The 24,742-nt window shown below is 36.8% G+C and overlaps 1 protein-coding gene across 3 annotated transcripts in view; it reads left to right on the forward strand.

The window, feature by feature from the left end:
* The window catches only part of LOC120460919 (papilin), a 41,155-nt gene that overhangs the window by 10,623 nt on the left and 5,790 nt on the right, over positions 1 to 24,742 (forward strand). For 2 of the 3 annotated variants that reach the window (XM_089124387.1, XM_089124388.1), the window contains exons 9-18: positions 11,365 to 11,514; positions 12,291 to 12,443; positions 13,396 to 13,545; positions 15,347 to 15,499; positions 16,246 to 16,395; positions 16,619 to 16,786; positions 17,879 to 18,049; positions 21,531 to 21,680; positions 22,814 to 22,963; positions 23,066 to 23,215. In XM_089124387.1, coding sequence (XP_088980513.1) covers positions 11,365 to 11,514; positions 12,291 to 12,443; positions 13,396 to 13,545; positions 15,347 to 15,499; positions 16,246 to 16,395; positions 16,619 to 16,786; positions 17,879 to 18,049; positions 21,531 to 21,680; positions 22,814 to 22,963; positions 23,066 to 23,215 — 1,545 coding nt within the window. The remainder of the gene's footprint in view (positions 1 to 11,364; positions 11,515 to 12,290; positions 12,444 to 13,395; positions 13,546 to 15,346; positions 15,500 to 16,245; positions 16,396 to 16,618; positions 16,787 to 17,878; positions 18,050 to 21,530; positions 21,681 to 22,813; positions 22,964 to 23,065; positions 23,216 to 24,742) is intronic. The other variant, XM_089124389.1, reaches the window with a different exon arrangement.

Genomic DNA, 24,742 nt, shown 5'->3' on the forward strand with positions numbered 1-24,742 from the left:
TGGATCTGTCCCCTGATGACTTTCATGTCGTGTGTCGATGACACTGATTGTGTCAACAATGAGAAATGCTGCAGCAATGGATGTGGACTTGACTGTATGCCTCCAGTTACAGGTATTATATTATATTATATTATATTATATTAGCACAGCTGTGATTCGGCTAAAGGCCCGAGGCTGTTGTACGGTGTACATTATAGTACATCCTCAGACCTCGGCCATCAGACTAAAAGTCTTCAGCTATTGACTCAAACTGCTTCTTGCTTCAGGTCACAGGAAAAAAGTCAGGTTATTATATGATAACAGGTTATTATATTAAACATGTCCCACTAAGATTATTTTGTAAATTTGTGTTCACTAGCTTTAGTTGCAGGTTTAAAAACTACTTTGTATATAAAAACATTGCAACTATCTAGTTTGTATGTTGACAAAATATGAAGTTGAATATGAATACTTTTGAGCTTTTTTTACACTTTATTTATTTTTTATCATAAACAGATTTGTGTTTAGAGGTTACCAGAGAAATTGCTAAATGTATTTATGCTGTCAATCGATTTACCAAAAAAAAAAATATATATATATAAATGTATTTATCAACTAATTCTACTTTATGAAGGCCAGGATCACTGATACTAGAACTGCTCCTGATGTCTAACTGGTAGGGAATATACGGAAATTGAATAGTTATCAAACACTTTACAGTCTTAACTACACAAAGCATGAATTAACTATAGATTAAGTCTTATTAAAGCTACAACTCTTTTAGCTTTTGTTCTTTGATTTAACACTTATTTACATCACAGCAACTGGTTTATTTTAAACTAACCATGTAGCAACGTTTTAAAAATAGATTGAGTACTCGCAATACTCACAATAAAACAATATTGTGCTTTACAGTTTTATTTTACTTATTCAAAACTCTTCACAACGTTCTTCTAGCAGTTCATTTCACATTCAAAAATACACTAAAACTAGCAAAACATTTAATTCATTTATCAGATCAACTCATTCTTCCTGACCACTAGCAGTGGTTTCACACAAACGCACTCCTAAAACCCAAACATCAGGTAGCGTTATACAATGTTCTTTTTCTTTACAAACAAGAATGACACTCATACTGTAGTAAGTAAGCATTATTGTAACATTGTCTATGTTTGCATTACTAAACAATCCCTAAAAATGATCACATTCACATTAAAACCATATATATTCCTGTGTGAGTTTTCAGTGTTTAGCCCAGAACATGCCAAGCCGACGGTCGGCCGTCTGGCAGATTTTGTGTCGGCCAACTAAGTTTCCTCAGTGTGATACGCACGGTTCCGTGCCGTTGGCTGAAAATAGTCCTCGACGGCTTGTTTCGCCCGATTCGACATGTTGAATCGCCGTCGGGGAAAGAGAGAACTCTGATTGGCTGTTCAGCTTAGTGAGAGTCAGTGCACGAGAATAAAAGCAAAAATGCAAGCAAAGAAGTCAAAACGGTAAAGATAGAAGGCTGTTATTATGTTACGTCATCTCACCTGAGTGTTCCTTGGCGAATATTTCAATATTAACATGAGCGGAGTGGAATAAAGAAAGTGTTTAGCAGGATTGATATTCAAAACGGTAAGCACACGCTACTTTGTTTACGGTATGTGTATCGGCAGCCGGCAGCGTCATTTTTCCTTTCTGAATGATGAATATAGACTAATATATCTGCAGATATAGACAGTTGGCTCATTAAACACACATTCTAGCTGACCGTCAGCTGCAGTTCTCTCGGTGTGTTCAAGTGCAGCTTTTTACCTCGACGAGAGGCGACAACACAGTCTGCTTCCTCAGCGCTAATTCGTTGGCGTCTGCTTGGTGTGTTCTGGGCTTTACTGACTGAGAGAGAGCGAGAGAAAATGTAGATAAGATCCCCTCAGAGGATGGAGGTATTTGACATTGTCTTTAGAGGCCACTGGTCAGATATTTTCTCTTTAACCAGTTTACAGTCTTACAAGAGTCTTTCCTTGCCATTAATTCTTGGATAACACGCTTAGGCCTACGTCTCTTTTCATTAATAATAATGTCTAGTGTGATGGCTGTGATGTATTTAAACCTACCAACATCCGTTGCCATGATTTTTGGAATGACTGATCGCAAGAGGAATAAAATTACGTTTTAGTCGCATAACATATTTTAATGGGATCGCCGTCATTAACAAAATTAATAAAGATGAATAATACTTAAAATTTAATTCACTCTGGAAGTAAAACTAGCTTTTCATGCCTTGAGTGTCTTGTGCTGAAAATCGCTTAATGTCATTAAATTGCCAGACTAAATCTGAATCTCTATCCATACAGGCTTGCCGTAAGGGAATCCAGTGTGTGCTGAATATTGTTCCCATGATGGCCAGTTCCCTGCCGGACAGAAATGCTGCTCAACCACCTGTGATCATGCATGCAGTGAAACTCTGCCAATTTAACCACCGGAAACAGTTGTGGGAATGATTTAGCATAATACATATTTTCTTTTACTTGAATCAATTCAGTGCTTTATTTCTTTTTCTCATCTCTTGTGTGCTTAATATTATTGTGCATTTGAGAAAAATCTACCAACATTTTAACCCAAATTAGTGTGTTGAAATAACGGATGCATATGGACATGGCTAGACGGCTAACTAAATGCTGTATAACAACCCCATGATGAGTAACCAGTCATATTAGAGAAAGATAATGTAATGAGTAATGTTACCTTTGCCATGTACCTATCCTATATAAATTGTTCTTTTTGCCGGTGGGATTCTCTGTGATTGATATGAGGGCCTCCTGGCCGTGAATAAAGCATATTCAAAGTCATAATTTGGAGTCTTTCTGATCACTGCTGTGTCTAAGGCTAGACACTAGAGAAATACTTCTATTATGTGTGATAGTGTTTAGTGGAAAATAAGAGATCTTATTTTCATTCCCAAGTGATGGTGCTGAAGTGGAGCACTAGAGACCTGTGGAACAAGTGGGGAGACGTCTAGTCAAGTCACCTTTATTTACAGTATAGCGCTTTTTACAATACTGATTGTATCAAAACAGCTTCACAGTGATAACATGAAAATAATACAACACAGATCAATAATATTGTTGAATATTAAATGTCCCCAACTGAGCAAGCCAAAAGCCAGGGCAACAGTGGCAAGGATCCAAAACTACATCAGGTTACAGAATGGAGAAAAAAACACTTTGGGAAAAATCCAGCCTCAGTTGGGGGCCAATTCTCCTCTGGCCAACAAAGGAACAGTGATTACAAAACAAATTGGATCGAAACGTTAAGAGTATTTTTCCATCTGTTTGTAAGTCGAAGTAATCACGCCGGTTTGGAGATGAGATGTTGAGGATCAGTGCCGATGGCTGCCGTGTCGATGAGGTCATACTTCCTGGTTCTGGTAAAAATTCGAGCTGCTGCGTTTTGAACTCACTGAAGTTTGTTTATTAAGCACGCAGGGCAACCACCCAGAAGAGCATTACAATAATCCAGCCTCGATGTCATGAACGCATGAACTAATTTTTCCGCATTTGTCAATGAGGGCATATGGCGTAATTTAGATATATTTTTAAGATGGAAAAATGCAGTTGTACAGATACTACACATGACTTTCAAATGAGAGATTGGTATGAAAGAGCACACCCTGGTGCCTAACTGACGACGAAGACTTAACAAAGCAGCCATCAAGTGTTAGAGAGTATTCTAGGGTGTTACGTGTGGACGTTTTTTGCCCATTAATTAGAATCTCTGTTTTTTTTTTTTGTTTTTTTGTTTTTCCAGAAATTTAGTAGTAGGAAATTACTAGTCATCCAATTTTTTATATCCGCTATGCATTTTGTTAATTTTGTGAATTGGTAAGTTTCGTTAGGTTTTGAAGAAATATACAGCTGAGTATCAGCCTAGTACAGTACCTACTGAGCGTTGTGGTACGCCACACTGAACTTGTGATCGATAAGACATCTCTTCATTTACTGCTACAAACTGATAATGGTCAGATAAGTATGATTTAAACCATGCTAATGCAGTTCCACAAATGCCAACTTAGTTTCTAGTCTATTTATCTATTTAAAAGAATGTTGTGGTCAATTGTGTCAAATGCAGCATTAAGATCGAGTAACACTAATAGAGAGATACAACCACATTCAGATGATAAGAGCAGATCATTTGTGACTCTAATGAGAGCTGTCTTGGTACTATGATGTGGTCTAAATCCTGACTGAAAATCCTCGCAGATGTAATTTCTTTCAAGAAAGGAACAGTTGTGACGATTCTGTTTTTTCCAGTATCTTTGACAGAAAAGGCCGATTCGAGATTGGCCTGTAATTCTGTAGGATCAAGTTGCTTTTTTTAACAAGCAGTTTTATCATATCTAGCTTTAAGGTTTTTGCTACGTATCCTAGCGACAAAGACGAATTAATGATAAGACGAGGATCTATGACCTCTGGAAGCATCTCTTTCAGTAGTTTAGTCGGTATAGGGTCTAGCATACAAGTGGTTGATTTAGATGAATTAAAGAGTTTGCAAAATTCTTCCTCTAGCAGCAAATGAACCAAGTCTTTCCCCAGGGAGACAACAATGCACCCCCTAATGCGATACTGTAGTAGACGGTTGGTATAGTAATCATTTTGTCCCTCATATTATTCATCGTATAAGTGAAGAAATTCATAAAGTCATTACTGCTGTGTTGCTTGGACACTTCTGGGCTTGAAGCTTTCTTTTTCGTTAGTTTAGCGCCACTGTTTTAAATAGATGTCCTAGGGCTCCAGACTAACTTTTTTCACCACCGTCCTGAAACCATCCTGAAAAACAATTTGAACCGTCCTAAAGTGAAAGTCAACTGTCTCAAAATAAAAATGTTGTTTCTCTACTTTGTTATTATAATCTAAAGTTGTTAGTTGTTCAAAATAAAGTGTTTATGATAAAGTGTTTATGTTATGTTATTATATTTATTTAGCTTTATTCAAAGTAGTTATCTGAAAATAGATAAAACACAGATTTAAAAATTAATCTATTAACATATTAACCTGTTAATATGAATGATTTTAAAGTTTGAACATGCAATACAGATACAGATTTAACTACTGTGACTATCTTAAAATTAAATAAAACCATTTTTCCTAGAGTAGAACAGTCTTCTTTTCAATTAATGTTATTTGCATTCTTTTTCACTACTTGCACATCATTCTTTATTTTTTAAAGCAGCAGACATATTTATTTGTATGAATTAAATATAATGAATCCTTATTAAAGCTATTAACGAGCAGTAAATGCTTTTCTCTTTTTCTTTTGTTGCTTGAATATTAAAGGGGAAATGAAACAGTGAATCAAGTTTACATGATTTACAAGATGGATTTCCAATATAATCAACAATTATATAAGAAACATGACAAATGTAAACATTTAGAAGAAAAAAACTTTATTCGCCGCCAGGCCGCCGCCATTGTTTCTTTAAAGTGAATTTTGTTTTGTATAAATTGTATCTTCATTTTAATCAATGTTTCATCAACCAGTTACCTGGAATTAATAAATAAGAAGCAAATAGGCTATAGAAGACAATATAATCAGGCCATGGACACATAATTGTGAGAATATTGTGAGTCTTTGTACCAGGCAATTTATGGTTGTTCAATAAAGTTCTTGGTAAAAAAGAAAACAAGCAACTGCCTAATATTATTGTATAGCCTAGTATTTATTTTACTGTCATAGACTGGTCTATAGTAGCCTATAGTGGCATGCTCTAAGACTTCTTCTCGCATTTTTTGTGTATCTCTATGGCAGAATTACAGCGCCCCACATGTATACTACATCGTTTTCAGGGATAATGTATATGCAAGGCAGTTGTTAGCCTGAAGAGGTTGTATTCGCTATAACAACCGCCTCGCTTTATCCTGCTGATTACATGGCTACCTACCAAATAAATCAATAATTTGACACAAAATATTGACTTAAAAATGAGTTTATTGATTTAAAAACAATTGTATTGCTTCTGCTAAAGAAAATAGTCTGTTCCGTCTCTGAACTGCGTCCATGGCAACGCTCTGTTTTTCTATGTTTTGCTCTATTGCTAATTACTATGATGATGCAAATGCACGTAAATGCCCGACAACAACGGAGGCGGCCTGTGGTGTTGGAACGACAGAGCTCCAAACAGTTCTGGGGGATCGTGGTTCAGAGACACCTCACGGAAACCCTTTGGATGAAGTATTTTTTTGCACTTACATCTGTCTTTGTTGACACCCACCATGTGTGCACAAACAGAGCGAAAATACTGGCCGGAAATTAACTCTTCTTCTTCTTTGTTTTGTGCCGTGTTGCAACCATAAAAGGATCTAAACTTAATTGCAATTCATTAATTATTCGGCAAATAACGTTTCAATCAGCTTTTATCGCATAAGCAGTATATCGATCAAAATAAAATCCGATGAGACCGAACGTATTTCATTTGAGTTGATATTAATGAAACTCAATTGAATTTTACTGTTTCCAAGGTAATTTTCATTCGATATAAATTAATTCGGATAAAAACGTGTGGATGGAAACTGTGATCTTGCCAGTGGATGGACCCTGTATCGCATCTTTCGTTGCTTTCTCTGCTGTGGCCCATTAAGTGAATGCAACCTTTGGTGAGCCATCAAATCTGGAGAGCTGAACAATCTTGTCTTTGCAATCCTCGCATTTATCATACACGCACCTTTTCCGGGAGATGTCACAGGTCATCATTTTAGTCAAACTCTCGAGATCTGAAGTATCTGAGCCTCAAATAATGCAAATTCTTAATGACAAATATGAGATTTTCATGGATCCTACACAGACACGTGTTCTGCAGAGGGAGTGGGGTGTACAACCCGAAATGGGCGAAGCTTACAGAAGATGGAGTATGATATGTTGTTTGTGTTTTTAGTAAGACATTTTTTGTGAAGTTTTTTCATTGTGTCAGAAACCTTTTCTTCTGCACCTTGTTCTTGGTGATTTTTTGTTTTCGTCTAGTGCAAACCTGCATGATCGAACTGTCTTTGTAATATGGTCTGTGAAGGTCAGCTGGTCATCAAATGTTACTTCAAGGTTTCTGACCGACCTTGATGTGGTGATTAAGGTTCCAACCGCATCAAAGCACAGAGACAGCGCTCATAAAGATAATAAATGATATTCACCTCAATACAATATAGGCAAAATATCAGTGTTGGTACTAGTCGACTTCAGGGCTGCATTTGACACTGTCAATCACAACATACATCTTGATAAGCTGGAAAACTGTGTCAGGCTTTCTGGGATGTTTCTAAAATGGTTACGGTCATGATTAGAAGGGAGAGGTTATTATGTGAATATAGGAGACTAAGTCTGAGTGGACATCCATGATATGTGGAGTCCCTCAAGGCTCAATTCTTGCAACACTCCTGTTCAACCTGTATATGCTCTCACTGAGCCAAATAATGAGAAAGAACCAAATTGCTTTTAGCTACACAGACGACACCCAGATCTACTTAGTCCTATCGCCTAAAGACTACAGCCCCATTGACTCCCTGTGCAAATGCACTGATATTAACAGTTGGATATGACAAAACTTTCTTCAGTTAAAAAAAAAAGACAAAACTGAAGTCATTGTGTCTGAAAAACAAAGATGAAGTTCTCAAGGTGAACGTATAAATTTACTCTTGGTGTCAAACATTAAAAATCAAGTCAGGAATCTTATTTTCAGTATCTTAGTCAATTTAAGTCAGGCCTTATTTTCAGTATTAAGCAATAACTAAATCAGCATAGGTTTGTACCTACTATGTATCATCTCAATTAGATTCTTTGTTTCCTGTCAAGACTTAGAGAAAATTGTTCATTCTTTTATCATTAGCAGGGTGGATTATTGTAATGGACTCCACACTGACCTTCCCAGAAAGACCAAAAGACAGTTGCAGCTCATTCAGTTTGTTGCTGCTATATGAGCAGAACCAGAAAATATGAACATATCACCAGTCCTCAGGTCTTTACACTGGCTTCTGGTTACGTTTGGGATTCATTTTTAAGTTTTACTTGTTTATAAAAAAACCTCAATAGCCTCGGACCTCAATACATTGTAGATATGCTGACTGAATATAAACCTGTCCCTCAGTTCATCCGGATCACATTTCTCAATGTCTCAGAAGAGACTGACAAAAATGAATCTCTGTCTTCTCCATCAGAACTGTGTTTGTCTATTCTTTCTTTTCAAATTCAAATAGATTCTCGAAAGAATGGAATTGATAACATCTTAGCCCATAAACGAGATAATTGTGTCCACAAAACTCTTTAAATTGAGCAATGGTTTGACCTCTGCTCTCGGTTAATTGAATGTTCACAGCATCAAAGTCTGGTTTCCAGTTTGGCTTGTTGCTGTGCACATAATACACATGCCAGTCCAGCTGGAGCTGCAGGGTCAAATGCCTTCTAAAAGATCAGTGAGATAAGTCATTCTGGACAGCAAATACAATATTTTTTAATTTGTACTATTTTAATGTAATCAAGTTTATATTATGATCACATTATAATATAATATATGTTTTGTTTACAGATGTATGAGAAAATAAAAGCAAAGAATAAAAATGATTCAATAAAACATTTAAATATAATTAAAAGAATAAAAAAGAGTACTTATATCAGACAAAGTGCAACCAGTCAGACGTGCACATTGTGCTCATTCAGTAAATGCACAGCTAAACAGTTGTGTTTTGAGTCTGGATTTGATTTTGACTACTGAAGCTAAGAGTGCTTTTCTGCAGCGATCCTCCATAGAGAAATGTGCCATCAGAATTAGTTTTACGTGTTTGACTTTGCAAAGCTGACATCCGGAGTGGGAGTATGATTTCGACAGGTGCTGGGGTAAAACATTATAGTGATTTTATGTGTGTCTCAGTACATGGTTATTGTTTATGTTGTTAATAAAAGAAACAATGGTTTTCACACTTTGCTTCGTTTTTTTCCTTCTTTTTAAATAATTAAAAGGCTACCATTTGCAGTTGTGCTTAAGAGAAAGATATGTTGTGGAGAGAAGAGACCTGATGCACCTGCTCATAGAAGTTATCTTCTACACACAATTTACACACACACACACACACACACACACACACACACACACACACGCACGCACGCACGCACGCACGCACGCACGCACGCACGCACACACACACACACACACACACACACACACACACACACACACACACACACACACACACACAGGAACCGAATAGTTACACAAGAACCAAAATCACAAAACAAAGCAGGGGAAAACAATTATATATTAAGAACGAGTAGCCTACTAACAAACAAGGAGTAGTTCACTTAAAAAAAAAAAAAAAAAAAAAAAAAACTTTTGCTGATAATTTACTTACCCCCATGTCAAGATGTCCATGTCTTTCTTTCTTCAGTTGAAAAGAAATGAAGGTTTTTGATGAAAACATTACAGGATTTTCTCCATATAATGGACTTCATTGGGCACCAAACGGTTCAAGGGCCAAATGAGTTTCAGTGCCGCTTCAAACGGCTTTAAACGACACCAGACGATGAATAAGGGTCTTATCAAGAAAAATGAATAAAAAAAACTGTTATTTTCGAACTTGTCCATCAAAATGAACTAATCCTTTTTCGAGTCATTTCTGATTCATCTTCTGGTATTGTTTAAAGCCCTAAAAGCTGTACTGAAACTCTCATTTGGACCGTTTGGTGCTCAGGCCATTTTATGGAGAACAATCCTGGAATGTTTTCATCAAAATCCGTAATTTCTTTTCGACTGAAGAAAGTAAGAGACATGGACATCTTGACACAGGGGTGAGTAAATTATCAGCAAAAGGTTTTTAGTTTTTTTTTTTATATATATTTTTTTTAAGTCAAGTACTCCTTTACAGTAATCCAGACAGGAATTACAGGTGTGGAAAACCAGTTAATGAACGTCATGCGCGTGCACGCGAGGGGGAGTCAGATTCTGGCAGGGAGACCAAATTGACAATTCCTCAAACTCACGCCATTGGTTGAGCGCTAACTCAAAATCGTTTTCGTCCTTATATAAGCGTGATTTTCCAGCAGAGTTCATTCATTGTGATCGCAGGTGGAGAGGATGGCAGCTCGAGTTTACTGCGCTGTGTTATTGTGTCTGGCTGGATGCTGGAGCTCAACAGAAGCTGCTCCAGGACTAAACAACACAGGTGAGATTCATGTTCTTTAACTTAATTACTCAGCACGAAGAAATGCAACAAGTGCCTTACAAAAATGACATCTCTGCATATTACAATTCTCAAACATACAGAGTAGGCCTAGGCTACAGACGTCCAGTTAAAGATGAATTTTGTTGGCAACATCAGTTTAAATAAAAATTCCTATAAAATTCCTATAAAATAATTTTTAGCCTATTTTTATATTCTTAAGTTGTGTTTTATCTATTACCCTTTCTCTACATATTCCATTGTAACACATAGATATTTTTTTACACTAAAACAAGAATATTAATGTTAATAAAATGGTTTTAAAAAAAAAACAAAAACAAAAAACGTTACAAGATACTTTGCCACCAATCAGACTTTGATCAATCCTGATTTGATTAAATAAATAAATAAATAAAGTTTTGCATTTAGTTTTAGTTTAGGGTTTGTTTTGTAGATTAAAATGAATTTGAGAGATACAATTGGTTACAGGCTGTAACTTACAGCCCTTGTTTCATACTTCTTTTTTTTTTTTATCTGACATTGATTGACGCAGTTTAGGAATAATTCGATTTCCAAACTACTTTGATTTGAAGCAGATAAATATAAATAAGTGAATAAGCTTGAGACACAAATTGCAAAACCACTCGCTGTCCAGCCACCCTCCCTCATGTTCATATATTTTGAATATCTGATGAAATCTGTGATTGACCATGTTCTTGTCCATGGTATACCATGTATTGTCTTTGTTAAAGGCCAGTTAAAGGTATTATATTTTATTATATTACATTATTTAGTGCTGTCAATCGATAAAACAATTAAACTAATTAATTGCACATTTCTGTAATTAATCGTTCTTTAAAAAGTCCTTTGTATATTTTTATTTGTTTGATATTTGTTTGAAGATTGTAAGGTGTGCAGTTATTTTGAGGGAAACGCACAGCTAAAGTGGTTTCAAGCAGGACTGACCACATTACATGTTTGCATCTCTTCACCAAATGCTTTCAGTTATTTCAAAGGTCCTTACAGCCAAGAACAGCAAAAGCACCAAAACCCACGACGAATAAAACCTTTAAAGTAGAAAGACTGAAATAGTTCTTTCAAGTAAAATGTATTCCTATATATATAACTTCCAAAATATTTTTCTACAGTGAAAAAATCATTCAGCATTCAGTGATATATTCTCTGTCATGTGTCTGTATAACAGAAAAGCCAGGAGTGTGTCCAAGGATAAACAGTGACATAAGGTGTATCATAAAGGATGCCGAGTTGTGTGACGATGACAGCGAGTGTCCCAAAAATCTGAAATGCTGCGGCACTCCATGCAGTGGAACTCAGTGTACGGCTCCAGTTACAGGTATTATATTATATTATATTATACTCTATTGTATTGTATTGTATTATAATGTATAGCCTAGTGCTGTCAATCGATTAAAAAACCTAATTGATCACACATCTTTCTGTAATTAATTGCAATTAATCATTCTTTAAAAAGTTATTTTATATATTTTCATATTGTAATAATTTCATATTTAATGCCCAAATGAATTTAGACACAACATAAAGACAGAAGCAAATATTTTAAACCTTTGTATAATGCGATATTTTTATAAAAAGCCATTAAAGGCACATAATTGAAATCGATCAAATTTAACTTTTTTTTTTAGGCTTTATAAATATAAAAACCTTTAAAGGATTGGTTCACTTTTGAAAACTTTTGCTGATAATTTACTCACCCCCATGTCATCCAAAATGTCCATGTCTTTCTTTCTTCAGTCGAAAAGAAATTAAGGTTTTTGATAAACATTCCAGTATTTTCTCCATATAATGGACTTCAGTGGGAACCGATTTTAAAGTAGAAAGACTGAAATAGTTCCCTTTCAGTCGAGAACGTCAGAAGTAGTCAATGTGGACTGAATGGAGCTCTCTGGTGGGATTTCCTCCATTCAGTCGACGTCGAATACGTCCACCGTTTCCTCCTTTAGGGAACAGTAGTGGGTTGTATACGCAACCAGGACGTTGTTTCTAGTAAAACGTATTCCAATAACATGGTACAACTTTTAAAAAAAACATTTTCTACAGTGAAAAATTCATTCAGTGTTATGGCTTCTCTGTCATGTGTCTCTATAACAGCAAAGCCGGGAGTGTGTCCACAGACAATTGCTGAATTAGTAAGGTGTAGCGAGAAGGATCTCGAGTTGTGTTTCGGTGACAGCGAGTGTCCCAAAAATCAGAAATGCTGCGGCACTGCATGTGGTGGAACTCGGTGTACGGCTCCAGTTACAGGTATTATGATATGTTTAGGGCTGTCAATCTATAAATTGCATCCAAAATAAAAGTTTAGATTTACATAATATGTGTGTGTACGGTGTATAATTATTTTCTATACAAATACACACATGCATGTATATATTTAAGAAATATTAAAGCTACAAAAGTTATTCAGTCAAGAGCGATGATTTATTTTCTCTCTTGTATTATTAACTAATGTTAATGACGGATCACAGCAGCAGGTTTGTTAGGCTGCTGTCACTTTAAGCACTTTTGCGTCTTATTGTACCTAAACCTTTTAAAAGCATTTGCATGAATGAGAGCGTGATCATGTATTGTAAAGCTAACCAAAGGATGATGGGGGGGGGGGGGGGGATGCTCCAGTTACAGGTATTATATTATATTAATTATATTGTATTCTATATTATAATATACTGTATTGTGCTGTCAATCGATAAAAACAAAAAAAACAATTAATCAAATTTTTTCTGTAATTAATTGCACCTAACATACAAGTACTTTTATATATTTTTATATTGTAATAATTTCGCTGATTAATTTTACTTACGGTAATCACCATTTTAATGTAGAAACAACATAGACAATAGCCAATTTTGGAAAAGTTTTAATGGCATCTTTATTTAAAAAGGCCACTAATTTTAGCCATAATTATAGGCATTCCACATTACAGTAGCATTGAAATCTATCAAATGTAAAGGGCAGGTCTTATTATGTCCACATCATTTCACCAAATGATTTCAGTTATTTCAAAGGTCCATAAAGCCTACAACAGCAAAAGCACTAAAACCCACGACGAATAAAACATGAAATTTTAAAGTAGAAAGACTGAAATAGTTCTTTCAAGTAAAATATATTCCAATAACATAAGGATACAACTTCCAAAATATTTTTCTACAGTGAAAAAATCATTCAGTGATATATTCTCTGTCATGTGTCTGTATAACAGAAAAGCCAGGAGTGTGTCCAAGGACAAACAGTGACATAAGGTGTATCATGAAGGATGACGAGTTGTGTGCCGATGACAGTGAGTGTCCCAAAAATCAGAAATGCTGCAGAACTGCATGCGGTGGAACTCAGTGTACGGCTCCAATTACAGGTATTATATTATATTATATTATAATCTATTGGATTGGGTTGTATTATAATGTATAGTGCTGTCAATCGATTAAAAAACCTAATTGATCACACATTTTTCTGTAATTAATTGCAATTAATCATTCTTTAAAAAGTTCTTTTATATATTTTCATATTGTAATAATTTCATATTTAATGCCCAAATGAATTTAGACACAACATAAAGACAGAAGCAAATATTTTAAACCTTTGTATAATGCGATATTTTTATAAAAAGCCATTAAAGGCACGTGGAGTGTAATTGAAATCGATCAAATTTAACTTTTTTTTTTTAGGCTTTATAAATATAAAAATCTTTAAAGGATTAGTTCACTTTTGAAAACTTTTGCTGATAATTTACTCACCCCCATGTCATCCAAAATGTCCATGTCTTTCTTTCTTCAGTCGAAAAGAAATTAAGGTGTTTGATGAAAACATTCCAGTATTTTCTCCATATAATGGACTTCAGTGGGAACCGATTTTAAAGTAGAAAGACTGAAATAGTTCCCTTTCAGTCGAGAACATCAAAAGTAGCCTAGTCAATGTGGACTGAATGGAGCTCGCTGGTGGGATTTCCTCCATTCAGTCGACGTCGACTACGTCCACCGTTTCCTCCTTTAGGGAAAAGTAGTGGGTTGTACACTGTAAAATCCAATTAGTACACCTTACTTGAAAAAAGCATGCAAACCGATTGCACTCAAAAAATTGAGTAAAGTGAAATAGGAATAATATGTAGTCCTAACAAGTGCATGCCTAGTAGTGTACACTTACAAGAGAGTTCCAGTAACTTAAAATAATTTCTATACTATACTTGATCTTGTATACTTTCCAGTATCTGTGAACCGAGGAAGTGTACTCCCAGAGTGCATTGCGGCATGAATAAATTTATTGCTTTATTTTACTATTTTTGGCTTTATTACAATTTTATTTGCTATCGTTATTGGGGTTATACTGAAAAGAGACAGCAAATAAAATTGTAATGTCTAATTAATTAAATGAGTTTTTTAAATGTTACCACTGTTGTGGTTTGCATGCTGAATGTTGAAGTCTGTGTGTGACTCAACCAAAATTGCAAGATATTGTCACAAATATAAAGGAATTATATCAACCCAATTAAAGATTTATGCCATAAGCATTGGCAATAAAATGTTAAAAGATCATTATTATACATGAATATTTATGTTATATATAATTTATTAATTAATTTAAGTATGTGTGTGTGTATGTATGTATATATATATATATATATAAATTACTTCACTTCCTTTGAAATCAAATAATTATGATTTCAAGTTGCATCACTGCAAACAATTGGAAGAGAACAATAATATAAATTAAGTTCCAAGTGCCCAACCAAAGGGAACATCAATCACAATAATGGTGAGAAAGGGAAATCAACAAGTCAACTAGAGAATTTTGATGTTCTCCCAAAAATATTTAGGTGTATTGACAATAACACTCAAGATGACTGGAAAATGAGGGAATGCAAATTGAAAATGGTACTCAAACCAGTCAAGTAATGTTTACAAGGTTTTTCTGAGTAACGAAAGCACACATGCAAACAGTACAGATTACTAAGAAATTTTAAGTAAGTTCAACAAATTATTGCACTTTAAGTAAAGTTAACATAAAATTCTTAGTAAGAACAATGTTAGATTTTACAGTGCCGTTGTTTCTTGTAAAACGTATTCCAATAACATGGTACAACTTTAAAAAAAAAATTTTTTCTACAGTGAAAAATTCATTCAGTGATATGGCTTCTCTGTCATGTGTCTCTATAACAGCAAAGCCAGGAGTGTGTCCAAAGAAAAATGCTGAATTAGTATGGTGTAGCGAGAAGGATCTCGAGTTGTGTGTCGGTGACAGTGAGTGTCCCAAAAATCAGAAATGCTGCGGCACTGCATGCGGTGGAACTCGGTGTACGGCTCCAGTTACAGGTATTATGATATGTTTAGTGCTGTCAATCTATTAATTGCATCCAAAATAAAAGTTTAGATTTACATAATATGTGTGTGTATTTGTATAGAAAATAATTATACACCGTACACACACATGCATGTATATATTTAAGAAATATTAAAGCTACAAAAGTTATTCAGTCAAGAGCGATGATTTATTTTCTCTCTTGTATTATTAACTAATGTTAATGACGGATCACAGCAGCAGGTTTGTTAGGCTGCTGTCACTTTAAGCACTTTTGCGTCTTATTGTACCTAAACCTTTTAAAAGCATTTGCATGAATGAGAGCGTGATCATGTATTGTAAAGCTAACCAAAGGATGATGGGGGGGGGGGGGGATGCTCCAGTTACAGGTATTATATTATATTAATTATATTGTATTCTATTATAATATACTGTATTGTGCTGTCAATCGATAAAAAGAAAAAAAAAACAATTAATCACAATTTTTCTGTAATTAATTGCACCTAACATACAAGTACTTTTATATATTTTTATATTGTAATAATTTCGCTGATTATTTTTACTTGCGGTAATCACCATTTTAATGTAGAAACAACATAGATAGGTCTTGACTGCATTGCGTACGTCATATCACTTCGTCAAATGATTTCAGTTATTTTAAAGGTCCTTATAGTAACAGCAGCAAAAGAACCAAAACTCCTAATAAAAAGACATTCAGCATTCAGTGATCTGGCTTCTCTGTCATGTGTCTGTACAACAGTAAAGCCAGGAGTGTGTCCAAGCAAAAAATATGAACCAGCAGAGTGTACCTGGATAAAATTCAAGTCGTGTGCCGATGACAGTGACTGTGCCAACAATCAGAAATGCTGCAGCAATGGATGTGGACGTCAGTGTATGGATCCAGTTACAGGTATTTTTATTAAATTATTTTATATACATTATATTATATTAATTATGTTAGGTTCTATAATGATATGTGTTATATCGAACAACTGCACCAATGTGTGTGTGTTTGTGACCGGTGTGTGTGTGTGTGATACAAAGATGGATTATGGCTCAGCTGAGAGGCCCATAGTAGCGCACAATTTATCTTGATGTAGTTGTAATATACAGTGTTAATTTTCTCCATCTAGATGTCTGTAGACTGCCTATGGAATCTGGTATGTGTTTAGCATACATACCCGTGTGGGGCTTCGATTCTTCTGCAAGAAAGTGTGTGTCCTTCATATATGGAGGCTGCCAGGGAAATGGCAACAGGTTCGACAGCCCGGAAGAGTGTGAGGAGTCATGCGTGAGAAGCGGTAAGACACGCACATTACACTTGTTACCACTGGGCAGGCTGGTGGTGTAATGGTGTGGGGGATGTTTTCTTGGCACACTTTTGGCGCTTTTCCACTGCATAGTACGGTACGGTTCGGTTCGGTACGGCTCACTTGTGGTGCTTTTCCACTGCATGGTACGGTACAGTACGGTTCGCTTCAGGTCGCTTTAAATGGTACCTGGTCTGTTGAGGTTCCAAGCGTACCGTACCGGTACTAAAATGTGACGTGAAACACTGCAGATCACTGATTGGTCAGACAGAATCGTCACTACTAGCGTCATTGGATTTGCGACACGAGACACGAGACACTTTTTTTAGCAGTATTTTGTTTTGCTGCCATCAGCCTCATTTTTAAACACATTTTTCCGTCTAGCAGTTAAAAACAACCACATACCGAGAATCAGGAACACCATCCCCTCGATAGTCTCCATTGTTCCTGTGTTGTGGGTTTGAAAATGTGGTGCTTTTAAGATGATGTCATGGCAGTAGAGGCGCGCGCAAATAACGATCAGTCCCACACACTTTGAAGGGGTACTACTGCAGTGGAAACGCAAAGCGAGCCGAACTGTTCCGCGCCGAGTCGAAGCGTACTGAGCCGAACCGTACCGTACTATGCAGTGGAAAAGCGCCTTTTAGGCCCCTTAGTGCCGATTGGGCATCGTTTAACTGCCTACCTGAGTATTGTTTCTGAGCATGTCCATCCCTTTATGGCTAGATGTGAGGAGTCATGTGGAGTGTGAGTCACCGTGGTATAAGCCCAAAGGTCAATGCCCTTCGAGGTGTCCATTGTTGAGGTATTAATGGACTTCGGTGGAGGCAACGGTCGTTCATTAAGACCTCCGCTGTGCATCAGATGGTTCACACCTCGCCGTCATCCATTTTGTACATGGCAATGGACACCTCATTGGGCATTAATCCTTACTCGAACAACTGCACCAATGTGTGTTTGTGACTGGTGAATTTTGTGCGTGTGATCCAAAGATGGATTGTGGCCCAGCTAAAAGGCCCATAGTGACTAGCGCACAATTTATCTTGATGCAGTTGTAATATACAGTGTATTTTCTCCATCTAGCTGCCTGTAGCCTGCCTATGGAAGTTGGTCCTTGTAAAGCAGCCATGCCCATGTGGGGCTTCGATCCTGCTGCGGGAAAGTGTGTGTCCTTCATGTATGGAGGTTGTGAGGGAAATGACAACAGGTTCAACAGCGAGGAAGAGTGTGAGGAGTCATGCGGAGTGAGAAACGGTAAGACACACACATTACACTTGGGATAATACACAGGGATGGATTATGACTTGCAAAGGCTCTGGGGCCAATTATCTTCAGAGAACTCCCATGTCTACAATGTTGGTGAAGACAGGGCTGCCAACTCTCATACATGTTTTTTCATTGTGTGAAAGAAGAGCGAAGCAAAGAGGACACTGACAGGCCAGGTTACTTTTGATATGAAAGTCTCCGCTTTCAAATTCTGTCAATTTTATTGCTGAAATTCTAACAAATGCCATTTTGGTGCTCTTTAATGTGAAGTGAAAGATCACCGTAGCATCTAAGTGGCAGTTGAACTGATCTAAAGTTCTTCTTTAGTAGATATTAAATAAACACAAACTATATTGAAAGAAACCGTACAGCTTGATGAAGGTCTCATGTAATCACTTAATCAGTGTTTCAACCAGTGTTGCCAGATCTCATGAGACAAATAAGCAATCAGGCCTGTGAAAACAAGCCCAAAACAAGTGACTTTTTTTTTTCTTTCTATGTATTCCCCCTAAGTTCTGGGAAGAGAAAAATAAAATAAATCCGTGGGGACGGATTTTAAACTTTGGGTACAGATTTTTAATTTTACATCCACATGGACAGATTGGTAAACTGAAGATACAATTTTTAAATAACTATAACCCTGAAACGGGAGAAATCATTGATAATCTTGGTGTGCAGCAATAAAGTGGTTCCTACTATGATAAACAAATTAGTGATTTAGAGAAGATTTAAATAAACTAAACTGGTTTAACCGTTCCAGTCAAATCCATTTAAATCGGTGAGGATGAGGCCTGGTCTATACATTTTTCTTAAGACGGATAACACTTTAGCCTCATATGAAAAATACCACCACTGTTAGCTCTCAAGTTGCTTCAGGTACCAAGGTGCAAATTAAACATATTTAACAGCAGAACAATTTGTCTGAACTGAACCCTTGAAATATCTCAAAATTAAATATCATTTAACATTCAACATGTTTTAGTTCTACATCCAGACGTTCTTGGTGGCCCACATTCAAACAAGAACATTATAAATAATAAAAACAAACTTAACAAAGACTTGTGAAATGAGAATGGAACCATCCTCTTGTTAGTTGAGGAGAGTGTGGTGACCCAAAAAGGGCCAATCAAATTCAAAGTGGCACCATATGACGGGTACAGACTAGGCAGTTTCACTCTCTGTAGAACTTATAGCCTTGTACTGATGTCTAGAGGCCAGAGCTTGTGCTGCCGAATAGTGATGTAGTACTCCAGTCTGATCTCAAGAGCGATTTCTGCTTTCTCGGACCTGTTCCTTCAAAAGACTCTGTCTCGACTCTGACTCGGCATAGGCGGTCTTGTCCCCATTACTAAAAACTGCTTAGTCTTAAGGCCTATTGATTATTAACTGGGGTGATATTAAATCATGAATATCAAAACTGATATGTCGGGACAAAATCTCAACTCAGACTTGGTTCCTCAAAGACTTGGTCTTGACTCGGACTCGACTTTATTTGAAAACCAACGGACTCGGTCTCGACTCCAACTCGACCCTTCAAAGACTCGGCCTTGACTCAGACTTGGCATAGGCGGTCTCGTCCCCATCACTACTGTAGAAAGAAAAGGAAAGATTTTAAATGAGGGATGAGGTAAGATTATGCTTCAGCTAGAACACTAGAAGATGGATACCTAGGATTCCCTAAACCCCATTTAACATTACAGTACTTTGAGGATTATCATCATTCATCAAAAACAGCTTTTCTCCCAAGCATATCCTGGCTCTAATAAAAAAGCTACAGTTACAGTGCTTGCCTTAATTAAAATCCATCTTCACTGTCTTCCATCTGCATCTGTCTCCCTTCTCTCTGATGCTGCACTGGCAGTTTACATGTCACTATTGAAGCACTTGAACATCTCTTGGCTTGGGGCAAAGTCCCCAAATTAATGCCTCGTCTTCTCAGTCCATATTTTATGTGGAGTATTAACACAGTCTCATCCCAAATCGTCATATAACTGACGTTTTGGGACGTATTTTGACCATACGTCAATATCCGCCTTTTTAGGGCCCCCTTAAACGTCGGTAGATGGCGATCCCGGGCCGTCATACAACTGACGCTTTACCTTTAACGTCAGTAAGGTGACGGGTTAGGTTTAGGGTTAAGTTTAGGTATGGGGTAGAGTTAGGATCCCATAACCTCATCTACCGACGTTTAAGGGGGCCCTAAAAAGGCGAATATTGACGTATGGTCAAAAGACGTCCCAAAACGTCAGTTATATGACGATTTGGGATGAGACCGGGTTGGGAGTATAATGCTGCTGAGTTTCGTGTCCCATTCTGTTCCTCAGTTTGGACTTGGCCAGGCTCATCTGTGAGAATCACTCATCCCTCTGCCTTGACTCCTTCTCTTTGGAGACTGTGAACCCAATGTCTCATTGAGGAGAACGGTGCTGCCTTTTTTTTTTTTTTTTTTTTTTTCTGTGCTAGCGTGCTGTACGAGGTCCGAATGGTGTACATGTATTTCACACTTACAAACTCTGCATAGTGCTTTTGAGTCGTCCCCCACGACAGGTTGAATCCATTCTTTTCTCGTTCTCCCAGTCTTTGTTGCATTTCTTCCCATATTTTTCCCTCTTTGTCCCGTCATTTGTTCCTCCAAAAACTCTCCTACAGTCCAGTCACCATCGGGTGCGACTTGTGCGTATTTTCATTTAAACGTCACTCACTGACTTTTCCTAATCAAAAAAAAAACAACCACAATTGCTCTGCCTCTGCTCTGATTGGCTTGTACTCATTAACATGTGAGTGGGGAAAAATATAGCAACTTTGTTTTAAATTCACTTAAAATTCACATCTTCACAAACTCATTGTAATGTCACATTTACCTGCCCTTCAATATTTCAGAGCTATTTTCCCCTCTGTCATAAGAGTAAAGCCAGGAGTGTCCAATCACAAACGATGGAACAATAATGTGTTTAGTGAAGGGCGAAGAGTTGTGTCCCGTTGACAGTTGAGTGTCCCAAAAATCAGAAATGCTGCAGTACTACGTGTAATAGACTTGACTGAATAGATCCAGTTACAAGTATTATATTATGTTACATTATTTTATATTATATTAATTTTAAGGGGGAATGGAATAGAATTTTGGCCCTTCTTCCAGACCTGCTATTTTATTTATTTATTTTTACGTTTAATACATTTACGTTTATTAGTTAACGTTTTAATTTAAATACATTGTCATTTAAATATTTCTTGTGTACACTAATTACAATTTACTCTATAATTCACAGATTTATTTTACCGCAATGTTATTATTTAACATGTTTGTGTATGTAAGAAAACAATCACAAAAAAGTAATAAAATAAACTAAAGTCGTAATTTAGGCCACTAGTGTCCTGGGCCCATTTGCCTGACGTACTCTGCAAACGACCCAGTGGAAAACACATTCAGCATTCAGTGATATGGCTTCTCTGTCATGTGTCTGTATAACAGTGAACCCAGGAGTGTGTCCAAGAAGAAAATATGAACTAGAAATGTGTGCCCGGATAACTTTCATGCCGTGTGCCGATGACAGTGACTGTGCCAAAAATGAGAAATGCTGCAACAATGGATGTGGACTTCAGTGTATGGCTGCAGTTACAGGTATTTTTATGTTTTTAGTTTTATTATGTTATATTAGGTTTATTAGGCTTTGAAACATGTCATTTAAGTGAACTTAAAATGCATTTTTGTAAAGACTGTTTTAACAGGCGTAATTAAAGGATAGTTCACCCAAAAATGAAAATTAGCCCATGAAGTACTCACCCTGAAGACATCCTTGGTGTCTATTCTTTCATATGAATACAATTGGAGTTATATTAAATGTCCTGGCTCTTCCAAGCTTTATTATAGCAGTGAATGGCTGTTTCTGTTCTGCATTCCATCAAAGTGCATCTATCCATCATAAAAGTAATCCACATGACTCCGGGGGGTTAATAAAGGGCCTATCTCTTTAAGAATAAATATATTTGATCAAATAGAACTATATTTGATCAACAAATTAAGCCAACTTGTATGATTTATATTATTTTATATTCTTAAGATGCAGATATCGGATTCTTTGGAGAAAGTTGTATTGGTGCATCCAAGTCATTTTTACCTGCCCTTCAATATATCTGGACTAATATATATTAGCCCTGATATATTGAAGGGCAGGTAAATATCACTTGAATGCACTGATACCACTTTTTACGATACCTAGCCTGGGTTTCCCCATGCTGCCTTGCCGCAGCCGATTTTTATTCGCGCTGCTAGGCAGTCTGGATACCATGAACCAAATTTTCCCCTGAAATAGTGAACCAATCACAGAACGGGGAGGGAGCACAGGTGCATTTGAGAGACGTACAGGCGCATTTGATCGACATCCGTAGCACCCAATAATACGGCTCTGGGCATTCGTAAACCACGCCTCAAATACGAGAAATTTAACGTGGTTTCCAGACCACGTTTCATTCTCAATGATGCGTGGTCTGGCGTTAGCCAGGTTATCCGATACCTGTATTTTCACTGGATTTGTGTTTTTTAAATGTATTTGGTAGAGAAACCAGAATAATGTAAATCATACGAGTTGGCTTAATTTGTTGATCAAATATATATTTCCTTCAGTAATTTTCATGCTTCAAGGGATAGGCCTTTATTAACCCCCCAGAGGTATGTGGATTTCTTTTGATGGATGCAGATAGATGGGGATATTTTGTTTATTTATTTATTTAATAATTTTCACATTTGTTTAATAGCAAAGCCAGGAGTGTGTCCAATCAAAAAATATAAACCAGCAATGTGTGCCCGGATACGTTTCGTGTCTTGTGCCGATGACAGTGACTGTACCAACAATCAGAAATGCTGCAACAATGGATGTGGACTTCAGTGTATGGATCCAGTTAAAGGTATTATATTATTACGCTAAGTAGAGTTTTAAGGGGGGCTATGCAAGAGAATTTTGGGCCTCTTACAGGTTTTTTTTTTTTTTTCATGTGTCTGTATTACAGTGAAGCCAGGAGTGTGTCCAGTCAGAAAACCTAAACCGTGGATCTGTCCCCTCATGAATTTCATGTCGTGTGTCGATGACGCTGACTGTGTCAACAATGAGAAATGCTGCAGCAATGGATGTGGACTTGACTGTATGGCTCCAGTTACAGGTATAATTTTATATTCTATTATATTATATTAGCACAGCTGTGATTCGGCCAAAGGCCCGAGGCTGTTGTACGGTGTACATTATAGTACATCCTCAGACCTCGGCTATCAGACTAAAAGGCTTCAGCTATTGAACAAAACTGCTTCTTGCTTCAGGTCACAGGAGAAAAGTCAGGTTATTATATGACAACAGGTTATTATATTAAACATGTCCCACTAAGATTATTTTGTAAATTTGTGTTCACTAGCTTTAGTTGCAGGTTTAAAAACTACTTTGTATATAAAAACATTGCAACTATCTAGTTTGTTTGTTGACAAAATATGAAGTTGAATATGAATACTTTTGAGGTTTTTTTACACTTTATTTATTTTTTATCATAAACAGATTTGTGTTCAGAGGTTACCAGAGAAATTGCTAAATGTATTTATGCTGTCAATCGATTTGCCAAAAAAAAAATATATATATATAAATGTATTTATCAACTAATTCTACTTTATGAAGGCCAGGATCACTGATACTAGAACTGCTCCTGATGTGTAACAGGTTGGTAATATACGGAAATTGCATAGTTATCAAACACTTTACAGTCGTAACTACACAAAGCATGAATTAACTATAGATTAAGTCTTATTAAAGCTACAACTCTTTTAGCTTTTGTTCTTTAATTTAACAATTATTGACATCACAGCAACTGGTTTATTTTAAACTAACCATGTAGCAACGTTTTAAAAATAGATTGAGTACTCGCAATACTCACAATAAAACAATATTGTGCTTTACAGTTTTATTTTACTTATTCAAAACCCTTCACAACGTTCTTCTAGCAGTTCATTTCACATTCAAAAATGCACTAAAACTAGCAAAACATTGAATTCATTCATCAGATCAACTCAATCAGGTAGCGTTATACAATGTTCTTTTTCTTTACAAACAAGAATGACACTCATACTGTAGTAAGTAAGCATTATTGTAACATTGTCTATGTTTGCATTTCTAAACAATCCCTAAAAATGATCACATCACATTAAAACCATATTCTTGTGTGAGTTTTCAGTGTTTAGCCCGGAACATGCCAAGCCGACGGTCGGCCGTCTGGCAGATTTTGTGTGTCGGCCAACTAAGGGCCGTTACATAGTCAACGCGAGCTACGCGAGAAAGCAACGCGAGTGACGCGAGCAACGCGCTCCCTTTCATAGTGTTAAAGCAGACGCAAGCGTCACGGGCGATGCGTAAAATGCAATACACCGGTCACGCAACAGGGGGTAGTAGATTTTTCACTGCAAACCTGAAAAAGCGGTGAAGCTCGTGAAGGCGTGCGTGGCTCTCCACAACTTTCTGGCATCCACTGAAGTGGAGTGGAGGCAGCACGTTGTGGGGGACCAGAACATGGTCGACGGACCACGGTTTTCGGTCGGCAGCAGCAGACCCTCCCGGGAGAGCGGCACTTGTCAGGGAGCAGCTGGCTGATTACTTTTTATCAGATGCTGGCGTGTTTCAATAGGCTACAGTGTGCTACGATTGGGTAGCA

Source organism: Pimephales promelas, chromosome 20 (assembly GCF_988280905.1).
Source record: "Pimephales promelas chromosome 20, fPimPro1.hap1.1, whole genome shotgun sequence".
Classification (NCBI taxonomy): domain Eukaryota; kingdom Metazoa; phylum Chordata; class Actinopteri; order Cypriniformes; family Leuciscidae; genus Pimephales; species Pimephales promelas.